Source organism: Onychostruthus taczanowskii, unplaced genomic scaffold (genome assembly GCF_017590055.1).
Source record: "Onychostruthus taczanowskii isolate IOZ18803 unplaced genomic scaffold, ASM1759005v1 scaffold40, whole genome shotgun sequence".
Taxonomy (NCBI): Eukaryota; Metazoa; Chordata; class Aves; order Passeriformes; family Passeridae; genus Onychostruthus; species Onychostruthus taczanowskii.
In genome coordinates this window covers 5,024,668-5,041,166 of record NW_024501460.1, presented here as the reverse complement: position 1 = coordinate 5,041,166, position 16,499 = coordinate 5,024,668, and the positions used below count along the sequence as shown (strand labels likewise).

Here is a 16,499-nt window from a genome sequence, read left to right as displayed (position 1 = left end):
TTTTTTATTATTAATTTTTCATTCTTGAAAATTCATGTGCAAGTGTGCTCATTTCCATTTTCTCTAACCAAAAGCAAACCACTCAAGGCCTTTAGCCAGATGGATTTCAGAGCAGCCCAGTCTTATATGGTAATGACTCAACAACTTAGTGAACCCAGTTAGCAGCTTTATAGATCATGACTCAAAGTATCTCATAGTTAAATTTCATAACAGTCCCACTTAGATTATCTCACATCCTCCATGTAACTGTTCATTAAAGGCAGTCATGCCTTCTCTCAGCAAAGGATTACTTCACCATTAATATTTCTAAGTCTTGATCCCCACACCATACTTTTTTCCAACCTTGCTTTTCAGTGTTCAAAAGCCACCAGTCAGCTTGGGCTAATGTCCCACCATACAGGGGAATAGATAAAGGCAAAGATTTTGAACAGGTTAGTCTTCAATGGCCGTAACTTCTTAATCATTTTTGCTATATTTGATGAAATACTGAGAATAAGCTTACAAACACAGTCCTCCTTTCTGAGGATGTACGTTATGTTTGTCAGAAGGGACAATTTCACTTGCACAGGATGAAATCTGTGCTAGAACAGAGGCCTGTGAAGGATCCTACATACCTAAGATCAGCTCAGACCACTGACCTCAGGCTTATCTGATGGCAAAAGACTTTGCAGTGTTGCAAAGTTCAGCTGTCAGCAGTTTTTGCTTACCTCTTCTCTTGCTGTCCTGTTCACATCCATTCATTTTCTAACTAAACTGGTGTATCATCTTTTTTGAGAAGATCTGACTGGCTGCTTCTGCTCATCAGTTTTAAAAACATTGCTACCAAGGGACCTGTCCCTGTTGTTTTGTGAAACATCAGACGAATCCTCAGTTGGCAGAAAGAGATGTCATCCCATTGCCTTCAGTGGGAATAGGTCAGGAGCTTTGACTCAGCAGCTTTTGGGGACAACCCGGCAGGGTTTTTCCTCTCCCTTATATCTGAATCTCATTATAGATGTATAGCATGGTCTTACATGAACTTGGGGGAATAAAGGAGGATGAGCATTACTGTTTATGTGGATTCAGTGATTTACCAGCTTGTGATTTTAGCCCCTGTTTCCACATGTGTTTTTCCTGGCAGGCTAAGTCTTGCTTTGTGCTGTTCTCACCCCTGCACTGTGCTGGCAGAGAGTCTGGAGAGGCCATTCAGTGACTCAGACTGAGAATTTGGTCATTTTTCAATGCCATCAGCTTGCTATTGTGGTTCGTCACATGCGCAGCCACTCAGGCAGATGTGCTGGTTTAGGTGCAGTGGGGCGAATCTGAGAAGCACCTGGAGACAGGACTGGAGAAGGATTTGTGAAAACAGCACTGCTGCTCAGTTTTACTGCCTCAGCCAGGTGCCACTGAAATGCATACCGAGTTTGTGGAAGAGAAAGTAGATACAGACTCAACCTTTAAAAAATAAAAACAACAACAACAACAAAACTGAAAGACTGATCCAACACAGTATGGATCTAACCATGGGCTTTGTAGGTGGATGCTGAGCCTCATCCAGATTCTTTCCATGCTTCCCTGTGGAGTTTCTGCAATGTGTTGTGAGATATACAGAATCAGAACTGAGATCTGCTGAGATACAGGAGACTAAGTTTGTCCCTGCCAGTGCAGATGTGCCAGTAATATAAAAAAGCTTTCATCCAGCTTAGAAGTGCTTATAAATGCTTTGACTGTCCAAGCCCTTGCAACCTGTGCTTTGGACTGGTGTTTCAACTTCTATGATGGGTTTATTGCAGTCAGGGGTAAGATCTTTTTAACCAAGTGGATGCTAAAGTAAAAATCACAATAGAATCAAGTATCATGATATACTGTGGATTAAAACTGTGTGGGTTTCAGGAACAAGTTCTGCAGGTGTCTCTCTCTCTTTCTCTACTTCATGCTGCTCAGCAATCTGATTTTACTGACTTGTCCAAACTGTCTCTGTGTCTTCACCTTTTGGTGGAGACTACAGTGCAAAAGTCACAGGATTATTCTAGTCTCTGTCTTCTTCTCAGTAAGGGCTACAGCATAATTTCTGACATCTCTTCCATTTTAGGGAAGTACATTCTCTCACTGAATGGCACCTGCGTTTACCTGGGTTGGTTCAGCCATCTCTGCAGAGAGAAGGTGTCACTGTCTGGGGATTTGTCCATGTGAGTGCAGTGGAGAGACACAGTGGATGCAGAAGGGAGCTTGAATAGCTCTGCAACCCTCTCAGCACTGGATGCCCCATAATTTTCATGTTCTTCAGTACTGAGTATGTATTCAAACATAATGTTAAAACACCAGCCATCCTGGCTAGGTATGTCAAATTAGGCAAAGTAGATAACAAACTGCTGATTTTAATGGAGTGAACCTCATTTTTAATGGAGTGAACCAAGTTCCCAGGGGCACTTGGCAAGGCAACTGTTCAGGTGTAACTCCCTAAAATCTCAGAAGGAATGTCTCCTTCCTCCAGTATGTTATTGTAGCTCAAATGAAGAAGGTCCACAAGAAGAGATGATGGTGTTTAAGTTCATGCCGCCAAATTGTTGCATCAAGTGTATATTACCAGTCATGTGTTCCATAACTCTAAAGTCAGTAATGTAAGAATAACTTGAGTTCATTTCAGTTAGCAATCTGAGTTAATGGTTGCTGTGTGTGACCTACATTTAATTACCTACAAGTAAGGCAGGTTTGTGGGACTGTGGTACAGGAACCTGTGGCATGGAAGTCTTTCTGCTATGGTTCAGACAGTTGTGCCAAGAATGTGATCTCTTTTTGAGAGGAGAGTATACAGCTCAAACTTGGTTAAGAGACTCTCGAGTTCAGGGAAGAACAGACTGCAGTACATTCAAAAGTAGTGTGTGCCCCCATTAAGCCATTCTTTGTTACTGTACAGGATAAGTCATAAATAGTTTATTTGTTCCTTGGCAGCTTCATATTTCATGTAAGAACAGAAGAACACATATGCAATGGCATTTTTATGAGATCAACATTTAATCCCTGAAAATGATTTAGTAAACATTAAGGATTCCCAAAAACTAGCAGTCTTATCTGTCCAAGCAAACTTGTGAAGGTTAATAAAAAACCTAGCCTTTCCAGCAATGGCTAGGAATGTATCACAAAATCACAAAATATTCTGAGTTGGATATACACACTTATATACACATATTCATATACAAGTAGATGGGGTTATTATGGTGGCTTCTCATTCTGTGCTGTGGAAGGCAGTGTAGGTAGGTGAAATGAGAGGTGGCCCTTCCTCACAGCCATTGTCTACATAAGGAGCAGGTTCACTGAGTGAATACAGAGCAGCGAGTGAGTGAGAACAGGGAGGCCAGGATAGCATGTAGGAATGTGAGGGAAACGTGGGTGCTTATTCAGAGCATTGTATTGGGGCTCCACGAGTTGAGATTTCCAGGTGTTTCTATTAAGAGATTAGCTGATCTGCAGTATACCCTAGGACATACCATTTCATCTGTATTTTTTCAGTCTCACCACCTGCAACAGGGCATAAAGTTGATCACCTTCTATGTCAGAAGGCCACAGTCCCCAGAGTGGGGTCAACCTGGCAATCTTGATTTAAGGATTGGTGTCTCAGATGTCTCTTAGTTCCTGGACTTCCAAAATTGCTTTGGGATGAAGAATCTAAACAGGCTTGTTTGCAACACTGTTTTGTTAGAAGAAAGACTTTGCCCTTATTTTAAAATTGTCTATGGTTTAATGTGAACTTGGAAAGATGAAAATAAAGGGTTAAACTCTTGATATAAACTCAGAAATGTTTAAAGGAAAGAATGCAGTTCAGCCTATCAAAGATACGCAGCATCTTCTCTGGCTGTTCATTAGAGCTTTCCTAAGGCATCTCTCAACCCTGAAGCAAATGGGACAAGCAGTTGAGTGACAGTCTCCCTTTGGGATGCTGTCTTATAGAGTGGACTTTTCTGTGTCTGTGCTTGTCTGTTTGTTTTGTTGACTTAGGCAGTGAAAGGTAACTGAGCAGCACTTTGCTTTCCTATGTGCTCTCTTTCGACATTGGCCCGTAAGGCTAATGATAGGGTTGCTGGTTTAAAGAGGTTACATCACTTTCGGGGATAAAAAAAATGCAGGACGGGTGTTAAGTTGGAGCTATAGGGAGCTATCTTTGCTACTCAAGTAACTTTCTGCATTTTAAAGACTGTTACATTACGTTATGCTAAAGAGTTGAAGAGTACTGCCACCTAGTTCATCCTCCTACTCCAAAACAGGATCAGCTCTACTTATAGCATTCCTGACAGACACTTGTATAACCAGTCCTTTAAGACTTCCAGCAAAGGGGACTCCAACCGCCTTTCCAAGTGAATTTTGAAGCTGAACATTTCTGCAATATGAGCTCATTACTTTTGTCTCCAGCTGCTTGTGAATGTTGATGAAAGATTAGTACCTAACTCTGTGCAGCAGCATTTTAGGTATGTAAAGGATGTCTTCATGCTTTCTGTTCTTTAGGCTGAGCCACCTATATTCTCTCAGTCTTGCCTTGTAACTTGTGTTGTCCAGCAACATCACAGGTTCACCTGCAGCTCATGGTTCTGTGTGGTCCTTCCATGCTTTGTGCAGTATTGTATTTGCAGGGCCCCCAAATGAAGGAAGGAGTGATGAATCTGACTCCATGTTCTCAGAAGGCTAATTCATTGTTTTATGATACTATATTACATTAAAGAATACTAAACTATACTAAAGAATACAGAAAGGATACTTACAGAATGCTAAAAAGATAATAATGAAAATCTCGTGACTCTCTCTAGAGTCCCAACACAGCTTGGCCCCGATTGGCCATTGAATCAAAATAATTCCCACCAGAAACCAATGAAACAATCACCCATGGATAAACAATCTCCAAACACATTCCAAAGGAGCAAAACACATGAGAAGCAAATGAGATAATTGTTTTCATTTTTCTCTGAAGCTTCTCAGCTTCCCAGGAGAAGAAAGCCTGGGCAAAGGGATTTTTCAGAAAATATGAATGTGACAGTGCAGTGCTGCTTTTCGCCCAGCTTTCACTTGTTCTGGTTGAACTGTATCCTCCAGCTTGTTCGGTTTGTCTGGATTATTCTAACCTTGTCTTCGGTTATACTTACTATTTTACCCAACTTAATGTAATATGCCAGTTAACAAACCCTTCTGCTGTGTCACCTCTTCCATTAGTGAAAGTACTCCATCATCCAGGAGCCAAGTTGAAGAACCCTACAAGAATGATCCTTCAGATTTGGCTGAACTGGGGATAACTGCTCCCAGAAACAACAAATTATTGACAAGTACTACAGCTACTTGCGAGATCACCTTTTTGTAGTAATCACCAGTATTTATCACCAGTTTTCTCATCCATCTATATGAAGTTCCCTCTATGGTGAAACTTTTAGGAAGACAGATTTTTAATACCTCATTTTATGAACTGGATTTAGTATTTTTCTTGGGTTTTTTTCACTTTTCATTATGCTTAATTTTTTTCCCTAAAATTTTGCACCTTTGTCTGAAACTACTTGCAGCTGCTGGTGGAACCATGTTTTGTGACATGTTGATCTTAGACCATTTTTTCTTTCCTGGTTACTTCACTGTGAAGATGCACATTCCTACACATGCACCTACCCTCCATACTACTTCCTGCAGTTTATCTTTTCACGTATTGATTATTGATTTATTAGGCTGTTATCCCTTCATAAGTGGAAATTAGGTTGTTTTGACTAGATTTAATCAATACATCCATGTTTTCTATTTTTTCTACCTTTTAAAAAAAAATTCCATTGTATGCTTACAAACCATTTCACAAATTCACAGAATAATCCGAGTTGGAAGGGATCTACAAGGAGCATCAAGCTCAACTCTTAAGTGAATGGCCTGTACAGGGATCAAACCCACAACCTTGGCATTATTAACACCATGTCCCAACTAACTGAGCTAATTAGCTACATTAGAGTTTTTCTGGGAAATTGAAGTAAAAGCAAATGGTTCATAGTTTCTGTGGCTTTCTAGCTTTGGGGCTTTCTCTCCATTTCACAAAATAAGCACTCTGACCTTTTTGAAACATTTGGTACCTTACTTGTCCTCTGTGAACTCTCAATGACAACTGATAACAGCCTTGAGATTCCTTCTGCTCCATCCTGAAGTGCTTTAGGGCAAAGTTCATGTCTTGGACAACTTGAGAATGTTTCATTTACTCTAAGGCTCCCTGTGAATTCCCTATTCTGGGCTGAGATCTTATTCCTTCTTTGTTGATACTAATTCCTGCTAGTGGGAGGATTGCTTGGCCTTTTTTAGTAAAGTCATAGCAAAAATGGTATTTTGATCTTCCTAGTGTAGTGCCTCAGTGGCTTGCTTTCCTTTCTTGAGTGGCAGACCAATAATTTTGTTTTACCAACAGAATGATGCATTTCATTTTGTGCCCTGACTTTTTAATCTTCATGCCCACAGGATGTTTTATTGCATGATGCTCATATATTTTCTCACTGTAGGAGGTGTGCACTATGCATACTCCCTAGCATATACACATTTTTTATTTTCATAAAGAGCAACCATAATATTAAAGGGGCAACATGCCAAACATGACAGCTAGCGTTTTCCAAACGACTGCTCATTTTGATAGCTGTTAAAGTTCTGTCCAGTGCACCTCACTGGTGTATGTTGTCATCTTTTGGCTAGTTTCAATAGTGCTGCAATATTTTCCCCAATGTTCCATGCAAAATAACTAGGAAAACCTCACCTACAAGATCCAGACTCTTTGTCTCTCATCATGGTCCAAATGTATTACCTGTACAAACAGGATCTGGCAGGAGAAAAGTTTAACAGCCTGACAGTTTTCCAGTGTGTTAACAGTAGTTTAATCTGCTAGCCAATAGTTCTCCTTACTCTGAGGACTTTCTCTGAGTTGTCTTTCCAAGGCAGCAGCTGTCAGAAAAACGATGAGAACAGGTTTCTTGTGGCTGTCTGTGTGGAACCACTCTATCCTCAGGGAGGGAAAGTGGTGGATTTCTGCATCTCCAAAAAAAATCCAGCTAGCCAGATTAAGGCTTGTAAAACCTGACAATTCTGAGAGGAAAAATAACTTATGAACTGGAAGGACATAGCAAGCAACACTTAATTGTGCAAGTGGCTGCAGGGTTTTTACCAGCTTTGACAGATACTGTAAGCAGCCCCATTGAGAAACTCCCCCTCTGTTTGCACACATAGAGCTACAGATGGTTTTAAGTTGCCTTCAGGTGCTGCAGGCTGACCAGTGGAGCGAGTGCTTTTAATGTATTGCTTTTCCTCAAAAAAAAAAAAAAAGAGCAAGTGATTTCTTTTACCCTCTGCTTTCTCTTTTAAAGTCCCTTTTGTGTTCTAGTCTCAGGTTAACTCAGCTGCTCCTGCTGACTTCTTGTCCCCATCCTGTCTTCTTGTGGTTTGGGTTTAGTTTATCGGTTAAGAAACAACATATTTTGTTATCCTGATCTTGTCTCTCCACTCTCCCCTGCCCTGTCCACTCTGTATGGGATGAGTTGCTCTCTCGTGCCATAGCCTGTTTTGGTTTCCAGGACTGCTGTACAGCTGTGCAGTAAAGAAGGGTGACTGGAAGTGTGGGTGAAGGGGAAGGGTAACTTGGAAGAAGGGTAACTCAAAGGGTCTGTGCCTGCACTTCTCCAAGCCCCCTCTCTCTCATCAATTTTCTGTGGGACTTCAGACATTTAGGTTCTTATCTGAGTCCAGAGCCGTGCCCATCTTTGCTTTAACTCACAACAAGTGTAACAGGACCTTAAACACCTACCTCCTGGGCCTGGTGAGGACAAAACCACTAATCTCAGTGAAGAAATCTATACAAGAGTCTGAAACAGCATTCAGGCCTTCCCATGCACTTGTCAGTCATCTAGACCCTGATTTCTGCTAGTGCTCAGTGGAGACACATCTAAATCAGCTGTCACTACCATCCATCTTCATTTCTTAGGAAAATGAATTGTTTAAATTCTCATATAAATTCCCTTTTTACTTGATTAGGAAATACGTTTTAATTTGACAGCAATGTTATTTTTAGTAATACTTTTTCTAGCCTTTAGTATTAACATCTAGTTGGCAGAAAAAAATGCTAAATATTTATACTTCTCATCTTTGATCTTTCACTCGGAAGAACTGAAAAGGTATCACACTTAACATTTTTATTATAAATATTTTAGAAAGCATTTTAAAGAGTCCAAATTCACCTCTCATGTTGGATTTATTCAGAATATTGGGATGGATTGTTACTCTTAAGTACAGGTAGTTGCCAATGGTTGGAAAGTTTAGAGTGACCCTGCTGTGGCTAAGGGCCAGAAATGGAATTATTAATTTCATGGTTTGATAGGAGGAGGACCAAAGCTTCTTGCATCCTCTTACTCGCACATGGTGGCTCAGAGGGAGATGAATGCAATGTCTTTGCACAAGAAGCACAACTCTACAAAGTGTGTCTTCCAGAGCTGCTCTTTGCAAACAGGCTGTGTCCCTCATCCTCTCCAGTACAGACAGTTGTCCTGGAAGGGCACAACAGGGTTGTGAATGAGATACCCAAGTCACAAAGTTCTGCCAGAACCACAGAGCCTGTTGCTGCTGGACATTTCTTCTTCCGCCCCTAAATTACCAGGCATTTAGGAGGTCAAGAAAAATGTGGAGAAAGCAGGAGAACAGCAGTGGCAGAAAATATGTTGATTTATTATAGGTTTACTCACTGAAAATGTGACTTTTTCTTAGAATTTCCTGGTTGGTAGCCAAAATGCTTCAGCTGCCGGCAGTACCAGGACTTCCAGGTAATGTGTGCTTCTGTTCTCCTCAGTATGTCAATATCAGCTTTGCCAGCCAAGTTTCTTTTCCAGAGAGAGGGGGTGATCCATCATAGGAACTTATTGTCTTGGCCTCTCATGGGAAATGCAGTCCTGCCATGGTTTCTGAACTAAACAGGGAAGGATAAAGTCAGGAAGCTTAGATGGCAATTGCCCAGAGACAGAATATCCAAAGTGAGTTATTTTGTTCTTTTGTTTGCTCAGTTAGAGAGTGTTTAAGTGTCCAGTGGTCAAATTTTAAACAAATAATGAAAAGTATTACTCCTTGCATTCTATTTTGGTGAAAACAAGATAAGACTTTGAAAAGCCTTTGACATGAACCTTTTTCAGTCAAACTTAGGGAAAGTGAAGCAAAATAAAACCCTGTACTGTTCACAGAACAGGTATTTTGTCCTGTCTCATGCTGAGACTATAATTTTTTTCTCTCTCTCTTTTCAGCATCTGATTATTTTTCTATATTTAGTACATAAAGACAAGTCTCAAGTACTTTACCAATCAACCTTCTCTAATTTGCCACTGCAATGGGTAGAAGTTATTTCACTGGATTTTGTATATATGTATCGAAAGTTTTCTTTCTCCCATCTTTACTTCACCTGTGCAGTCCTTGTATCCTGTCATGGTAATAACTCTAATAAATAAGTAAAAATAGGGGTTTGTACCCTATTCTGAGTCTCACAGGTTTGCACATGTTCTGATCTTTGTGTGCATGGCTTTCTTCCGTTGCTCAAAAGCTCAGTCTTGAGAAGTTGAGAGACTCATTCCATGCGTAGTGTTGAATTTATGTGGCATGGTGAGTGCTCTGCAGTTACTCTGCTCAAAGTTAAGCAAGTCTTGAAGATATTCAGCCTCTAACCCATCTTGAATCTTCCTGGATTTAGAGCAGGATTTTGAACTGAATCACTCAATGGACTGGCGAGCCCCTAAAAACAGAAGAGGCCCAGTGTGAAGTGAATGCACAAAGTTCAGCTTGCAAGAGAGACAACCCTCAGTCACATCCAGCCTTAAATCCACTGATTTGTCAGTATTGGCATTGATTACTTATGATGGGAATTCTGTCCCTTGAGTTTGATAGATGATTTTCCCAAAGAGATGGAGATTGGAGGACAAACAGTCATCACCAATGCTGGAATCCATCCCCTTGAGAAATGGTTTGATACCTGCTTTGCAACCACTGATCATTGCCTTCTTCAAGGAATCAATGAATCACTGTCTTTAAAATGAAAAGAAAAAACACAATCCCAAATCCCAAGGCTTTGTAGGTTTTTTCTGCCCTTTGGTGGCAGCAAAAGTCTGTGTCACAGCTTATGATCCTGTGGGTACTCTAAATTTTTTTTTAGTATAATGGAGAATGGTACTTTTCTTCTTCACCCTAGTGATATTTCATTGCTGCCTGCATGTAATGGATTCCATTACTACTGATGCTGTGAGACTTAAGAGCTTTTTAATAGGAAGTGCTTGGATCTGAGATGGGTTATCTGTATCCTTGGCTGGTTACTGAAAGGATGCACAAGGGAAGTACTCTCTCAATTTCTGGTATAACTCAGTCTGTTTAGAGTTCCCTCTGCTTGGGAGCTGGCAGGAGAGAGCCCTGCACTGCTCATGGTAGTTCTTGTGTTGGTCTCTGTCAACAAACCAAGGTGATCTGTTGAAATAAGAAAAGGTCTTTATGGGCCAGAGCACAAGTAATTGCTTCAACTGTTCCATTAAACATTTCATGAGTACCTTAACACCCAGGAAACTTTCAAGTGGAGCCTGTGAAAGATTTTTTTGCAGTATTTGTCTATTGCGATCTGTTCCTGCGTGCAAGAAATTATTTGATAGATTTAGGCAGAAAAGGAAAATAATCATCAAAGCTTTTGAATTAATCCAATGTTTTTGAATACTGGACAATGACTTAGATTGTACTTATGGCTATCTAACAGTGTCCAGTGACTGAGAAGCTGAAAGTGCTTTCATTTTTCATCCACATTTAATATCTAAACTAGAAGATGTTATTTATGTCTTTTGCCTTTGTATCCCTTACTGTGCTCTACTGTGCTCTTTTATCTCTCAATAATCTGGCTATTAACAGAATTTTGATTTTTTTTTTTCCTGCATGAAGAGAGAAGCTTAAAATGGAATTAATACTAAAGAAAGAATGAAAAGGTCAAGCAGGTTTCAGGTTTGGTATTCAGATACAGATTTCACCAAGTCCAATTAGAAAAGAGCAAAAAGTCCATTATTGTTTCAGTTTTGTGAACTAGAAGAATGATATTTCAGTCCAATCATCAGTCAGTGAACATGCATCTCTTTTGAAGTGACCACCAAAAAAAATCCAATGAAGTTGACACTCTCAACATGCTTGAGAGTGTCAAGCTTGGCTTGAACTATTTTTGAAGCTGAACCACCCTTCTGCCAGGTGTCAGCTGGAGAAGGTATGCAAGAGAAGTGACCATTTCCTGCTTTTCGTGGGTTTAAAACAATTCTTTTGTCTGGAGGTGATCTAATGCCTTTCCCTGGCATCAAAATCACCTTAAACAAAAACATGTCCCTTTTTAAGAATATGCTGTGTGCACAATGTGCTCTTCCAGAGAGATGAAGTATTAGCATTTGAAAGGATGGATGGGAATGCGTATTTTGGAAAGACCTTTGTTCAGAGAATACTGCTATATTCTATGTGCATATCACCATGGTAATTGAAATATTTGCCACTGATGAGAAGGTATACAGCACAAGCCTTTTGCCATTTTCCATGATGTGGTTTCTAGCAAAGAGTGCTATTTGTCAGTTTAAAATTTATGGTAGGATATTTAGCAGTTGTGCCTGCTGTCACAGAGATGGATGTGGTTTGAAAGCACGAAACAAAAAGGAACAGGTAATGACATCTTCTTCTTGCAGTTTAATATTCTTCCCCGTTTCCACTTAAAATGTGAACCATTCTGGAACTGCTAGGCCACAAAGCAAAACCAAAGCTGTGCTCTCTGCATAGCTTTGTCAATTAGGATGCTGGTAACATGAAACAGTTTATTCCTTTCTTCCCATCATCACTGCTTTCGGGACATTGTGGCAAACAAAACAAGCCTTTCTCTTCCCTGAGGTCACTCCGTGCATGTGATCTCTGTGAAGCATGTAGCAGCCACCGAGAAATGTGTGAAGGTTTATGAAAGAGAATTACATGATGAATCTTGTGAAGGCATAGAGGATACACATTTCCATGGCAGGAATAACCTCAAGGAGCCTCATTAATGTGACTCACTTAACAGAGAGGAAAAAATCTCAAATGCTTGCACTACCATGTGTGTAGATCTTACATTTAAAAAACTATTCTGTAGGAAAAGGTGCAGTATAGGTATCATGGTGAGTAGTACTGCTTAGTGAACTGCTCGGGATACAAAAGGGATGGCTCTTTTTTGCTTTTTCATGCTGTGGCCGATTGTCTCTCTAGTTTTCTGTTCCTCAAAGTAAATCCAGCTCTCTAGAAAAATGTCTGGTTTTGTGTTGTCCTCAGCACTTAAGAACAGGGGTAACCTCCATACAGAGCACTCTGTGCTTCTGTGCTTTATTTAAGGCAGATGGAAAATAGAACACAGTTAAAAGGTAAGGGGTTTCCTACTCAGCTCTGCCCCTTTTATCTCCCTCTTCCAGTACAGGATGGAGAAGTTTTCATTCTTGTTATGGTATTGCATGTGGAAGAGATAAGTGCCAATGCCAGGCATTTATTATTTGTGCAACATTTTGGTTACCAAATGACCCTGTGCTTAGTCTTATGTAATGCCTGAGACAGGCTCCCTAGAATGCTGAAGTGTTTTGCTGTTTGTAGCTTCTGGGATCAGCTTTAGAGCCAAGTTGCATTTAAAGCATCCTTCAGTGATCTTCCATGCAGGGAAAGCTAACACGCATGTTTTAATTTTTGTTGCCTACCACACCCTTTCATTCTAGCCTGGGTACCAGGGTGAGTTGCTTTCATATTGATTTTATTAGACTAGTGGCAGACTAAGACCCCTTCATTTTTTGTCCTGCTTAGGCATCAGGCTGAAATACCCAAACATACACACTGACCTTCAGAGGGACCCCACACAGTGACTCTGACCGGGCAGGGATCAGCTCCCTAGCACATAAAGGCAGCTGAGTGCCAATTCCTGAAAATCATGAGGCGAAGCTCTTTCCTCCAAAACTCATATGAAAGAGCATTAAGCATTTTTTCGCTCCAGTGTTTGTCCACAGTCTGTATCCTGTTTCCTCCTGTGGCATCAGAACAAACCCCTGTCTTCCTTCTCCCTTTGAGCAGTGCTTCTCTGTGTTCACTGCGCTTCATTACCTGAGAGCCGCAGGCTGGTGCAGAGGAGACTTGTGACACTGAGATCAGCTGAAGCCTAATGGGAGAGGAGTCCGCGTGACTGCAACCGCACGGACTTGTCTGGCGGTGCACTTTAGGTAAATAAAGCCCACTGTGCTCACTGTTACGCTTCTACATTTTTTTACTCTTTTTTTTCTCCTTTTTTTTTACCTCATGAAGCTGCTGCTGCAGGTTTTGGCCTCAAAATTTTGTTTCTCAGGATAGAGATCCCCTGCTTCTGTATCGTCAGGCTGCAGCATGACATGCAGCAGAGGCTTCATTATGCATAAGCAGAGCCATCGCTAAGGTAGGCAAACACTCTGTGGCTCTGCAGAATAAAAGGGAAGTGAGAAACGGAATGAGCAAAGGTATTATTTGCTGACAATAATTGTTTCCAGTTGTAGCTGATGGCAGGGATTAATCACAGTGTTTTAACACTTTATTTGGGAGCAGGGGAAATATTAAGGGAGGGAAGAGCTGAAAAGTGCTCTTCCAAATCTCCTTTGAAAAGTTAGTAAATAGTACTGTGGAAACAATGCTTAAGGTTTTGAAACTTGCAGTGTGTCTTTTATTGAAATGGCTTTGAACCCTCATACTCCTTCTTTCTAATTAGTAACAGAAATGCAGAAATGCAAGGTGGGAGAAAAACATTAAAACATCGCATACAATTTAGCATCCATGTTATGTGGAGTAATGTATATTAGTAGTTACAACTTCATTTTTTGCCTATAATTAAATCTAGATTAATTACATTTAATGCAATCCCCATTTTAGTTCTCTCACACCAATGCTTAACTTCAGCTGCAGCTAGCAGAACTCTAGTCCAGTGCTGTTCTCTGCAACCTCTACCCTTTCCTGATTTAAATACATCCTAAAGCTACTGTTTTACCACAAACCCACAAGAAACTATTGTGTCCTAGTCTGCCATATATAATTTGTTACAGAATGAACCACTCTCTAGCATGGAGGGAGGAGTATAGAGAAACGCCTGAGTCAGGAGTAATTGTCACTTTCATTTAACCAAGGCCAGTGAAGAAGAAGTGTTGTAGCTACACGTACCACAGCATACACCTACATTAAGCAAACTCATTTTTGCATCATATTAAATAATGATAAGGAATTTTCACTCATGGGGTATATTCCCAATATTTGTAAAACTTCAGGATTAAGCCTGTGACTGTACACCTTCTAAATGGATTTTCAGCCAAAACAATTTGCAAATGTTTTTGATCAGGTGTATTCCTGTAGCACCTTTAAAAATTGAAATACTACCAGCTCTAAGGATATTTGCTAGCCTGGTTTTGAAATAATTTCTGTTGAACTCTGATGAATTATCCCTCTCTCTTACTCAAGTTTTTCACTGGCAATGTAGCATCTGACCAAAGCCTTGTTATTCCATTTACTTGCTTCCCCGAGGTTTGTCCTCTTGGCTGCTTTGAAGAGGTGGGGCAGAGGAGAGCAATACCTTCCCCACAGTTACACCTCCCCCTCTTTTCTCAAAGATTACTTCTCTGCAGCATTTAACCTGCACACAGGGAAAGCTCTTGGTTGGCTTTTAGCAGTTAACTGCAGTCAGCTTAACACTTTATGAAATGCAGTTTGCCCTTTCAGGTACTAGCCAGATTTAACTTGCTTTATCTTCAGAGCACACAAAAAAGGAGAAATGCTTTAATTAGAAGTAGCTTTTTGTTGTAAACTGCCAGTGGGAGCAGGGCAAATTGCCTGCCCTTGTTGGGTGGGACAAAATTGGTATCAAACAACAATTCTGAGGTATAAATTACCTGTGCCTGTTCCTAGTAGGATTTGAGGTTGGAATTAATATCTTGAGAGTTGTCGTTGTGGATGAACACATCTAACCTTAGATTTAATCAAATAATCATAAATGTGGTTCTAACATGAAGCAATTTTCAGGAGAGAGATGACCCAAAGCTTGCTGACTGCCTTTGTGTGCCATTAAATGCAGAGTTCTGCCAGTCTGGAAGCTTCTTCTGCCTGGTACTGTCTGGTTTTCCATTATTTTTCCCCTCAGATTTTTTCTCTTTCATTGAAGTGAGTGTTCACCTTTGAAAGAAGCAGCTGTGTGGGCTCCATTTGAGACTAAAAAGGATGCCAAAACTGCCATTTAAATTCTGTAACACAGGCACTGCAATTACAGAGATGCCCTTGCACAACTAGGTGCTCCTGCCTGCTTTTGATGGAGAGCAAGGAGATTTTTTTCACTCCTACTCAACTTAGTGGTTTGTCCTGATTTTTCATTAACTTGTCTTTGCCTAGCCAGCAACTCTTAAATACTTTTCTTTCCCCTGTCATTCCCTTTTCTCTATTCCTCTTCCCTGTTCTCCTTTGTCTCTTACTTTCCATGACACAGGGTAAGAATCCCTCCTGTGGGGGTTGTTTGCTCTGGTAAGAAGCTACCACACCACAATACAGGTTGAGGTATGAGGTGGACTTCAGCAAAGTCCTCTGCCAAAATTAAAATTCAGCTCAGTCCCGCCTCTCCGAACTGTGTATCTTAGCCTTAAGGTGATTTTCAAGCAACAAGGGCAAAATTAGACTGCAAATAAAAATGATCCAGAGGGTAAGTGTTTGGCCTCATGTATTTGCATTTGCAGGCAGATGTATTTATGAGTCCTCTTTTGGTTTGTGTTTTGTAGGACGAAGAAGGTCAGCCACTGCTACCGTATCGTTTACCGGCACCCGGAGAGGACGCTAACGCAGGACGAGGTGCATCGCATCCATCAGGCTATTGAGGAGTCAGCAGTTCGGGAGCTTGGGGTGGAGGGCAGGTTCTAGCAATGCTGCTCTGGAGCCCTGAGGACAGTTGCTTTTTTCTTTCCTTTTTTTTTCTTTCTTTTTTTATTTTTTCTTCTTTTTCTGGGGGTGGTTTTAGGTCACAAGTAGAGAGATGGGTTTTGTGACTGAACACAGAAAGCGATTGATGAATGGGCAGTGGTAAAACTGGCAGGTAATAAACATTACTACTGAGAAATCATTGATGAAACACTGGTGCTTTATTTTAAGAAATTGGGGAACAGCAGTAATGTAAGATTTCCCTCCTGTTACGATAAGCAATACGCTGCCTGGTGGTTTTCTGTGTTGTTAATTGGTCCCTCGGTTCCATTAAACTGTAAATACTTGGCATTATTTCTGTGTTGACAGGATCTTCTGTCCATGTAACAAGTGAAGCAAATCAGAGACACAGATTAGTTCAGGGAAGAAAAACCCATTCTGGCCCACCTCACCCCCAATCCCATCTTTTTTTCTTTTTTTTTTTTAATAAGAGAGGTAAAATTTTGCTTCAAGAAACCTTCCAAGAAGTACTTCTTGTGAAGTTTGACTCTCTTACCTTCAGAGCCCATGGGTGTTGCTTT

The 16,499-nt window shown here is 40.6% G+C and overlaps 1 protein-coding gene across 3 annotated transcripts in view; it reads left to right on the top strand.

Annotated features, from left to right (window-relative positions):
- FARS2 (phenylalanyl-tRNA synthetase 2, mitochondrial) overlaps window positions 1-16,257 on the top strand; it is a 231,548-nt gene extending 215,291 nt beyond the window's left edge. For 2 of the 3 annotated variants that reach the window (XM_041413154.1, XM_041413153.1), the window contains one exon: window positions 15,783-16,254. In XM_041413154.1, coding sequence (XP_041269088.1) covers window positions 15,783-15,921 — 139 coding nt within the window. In that variant the 3' untranslated portion in view covers window positions 15,922-16,254. Of the gene's footprint in view, window positions 1-15,782 lie in introns of all 3 variants that reach the window. The other variant, XM_041413155.1, reaches the window with a different exon arrangement.
- The last annotated feature ends 242 nt before the right edge of the window (window positions 16,258-16,499 follow it).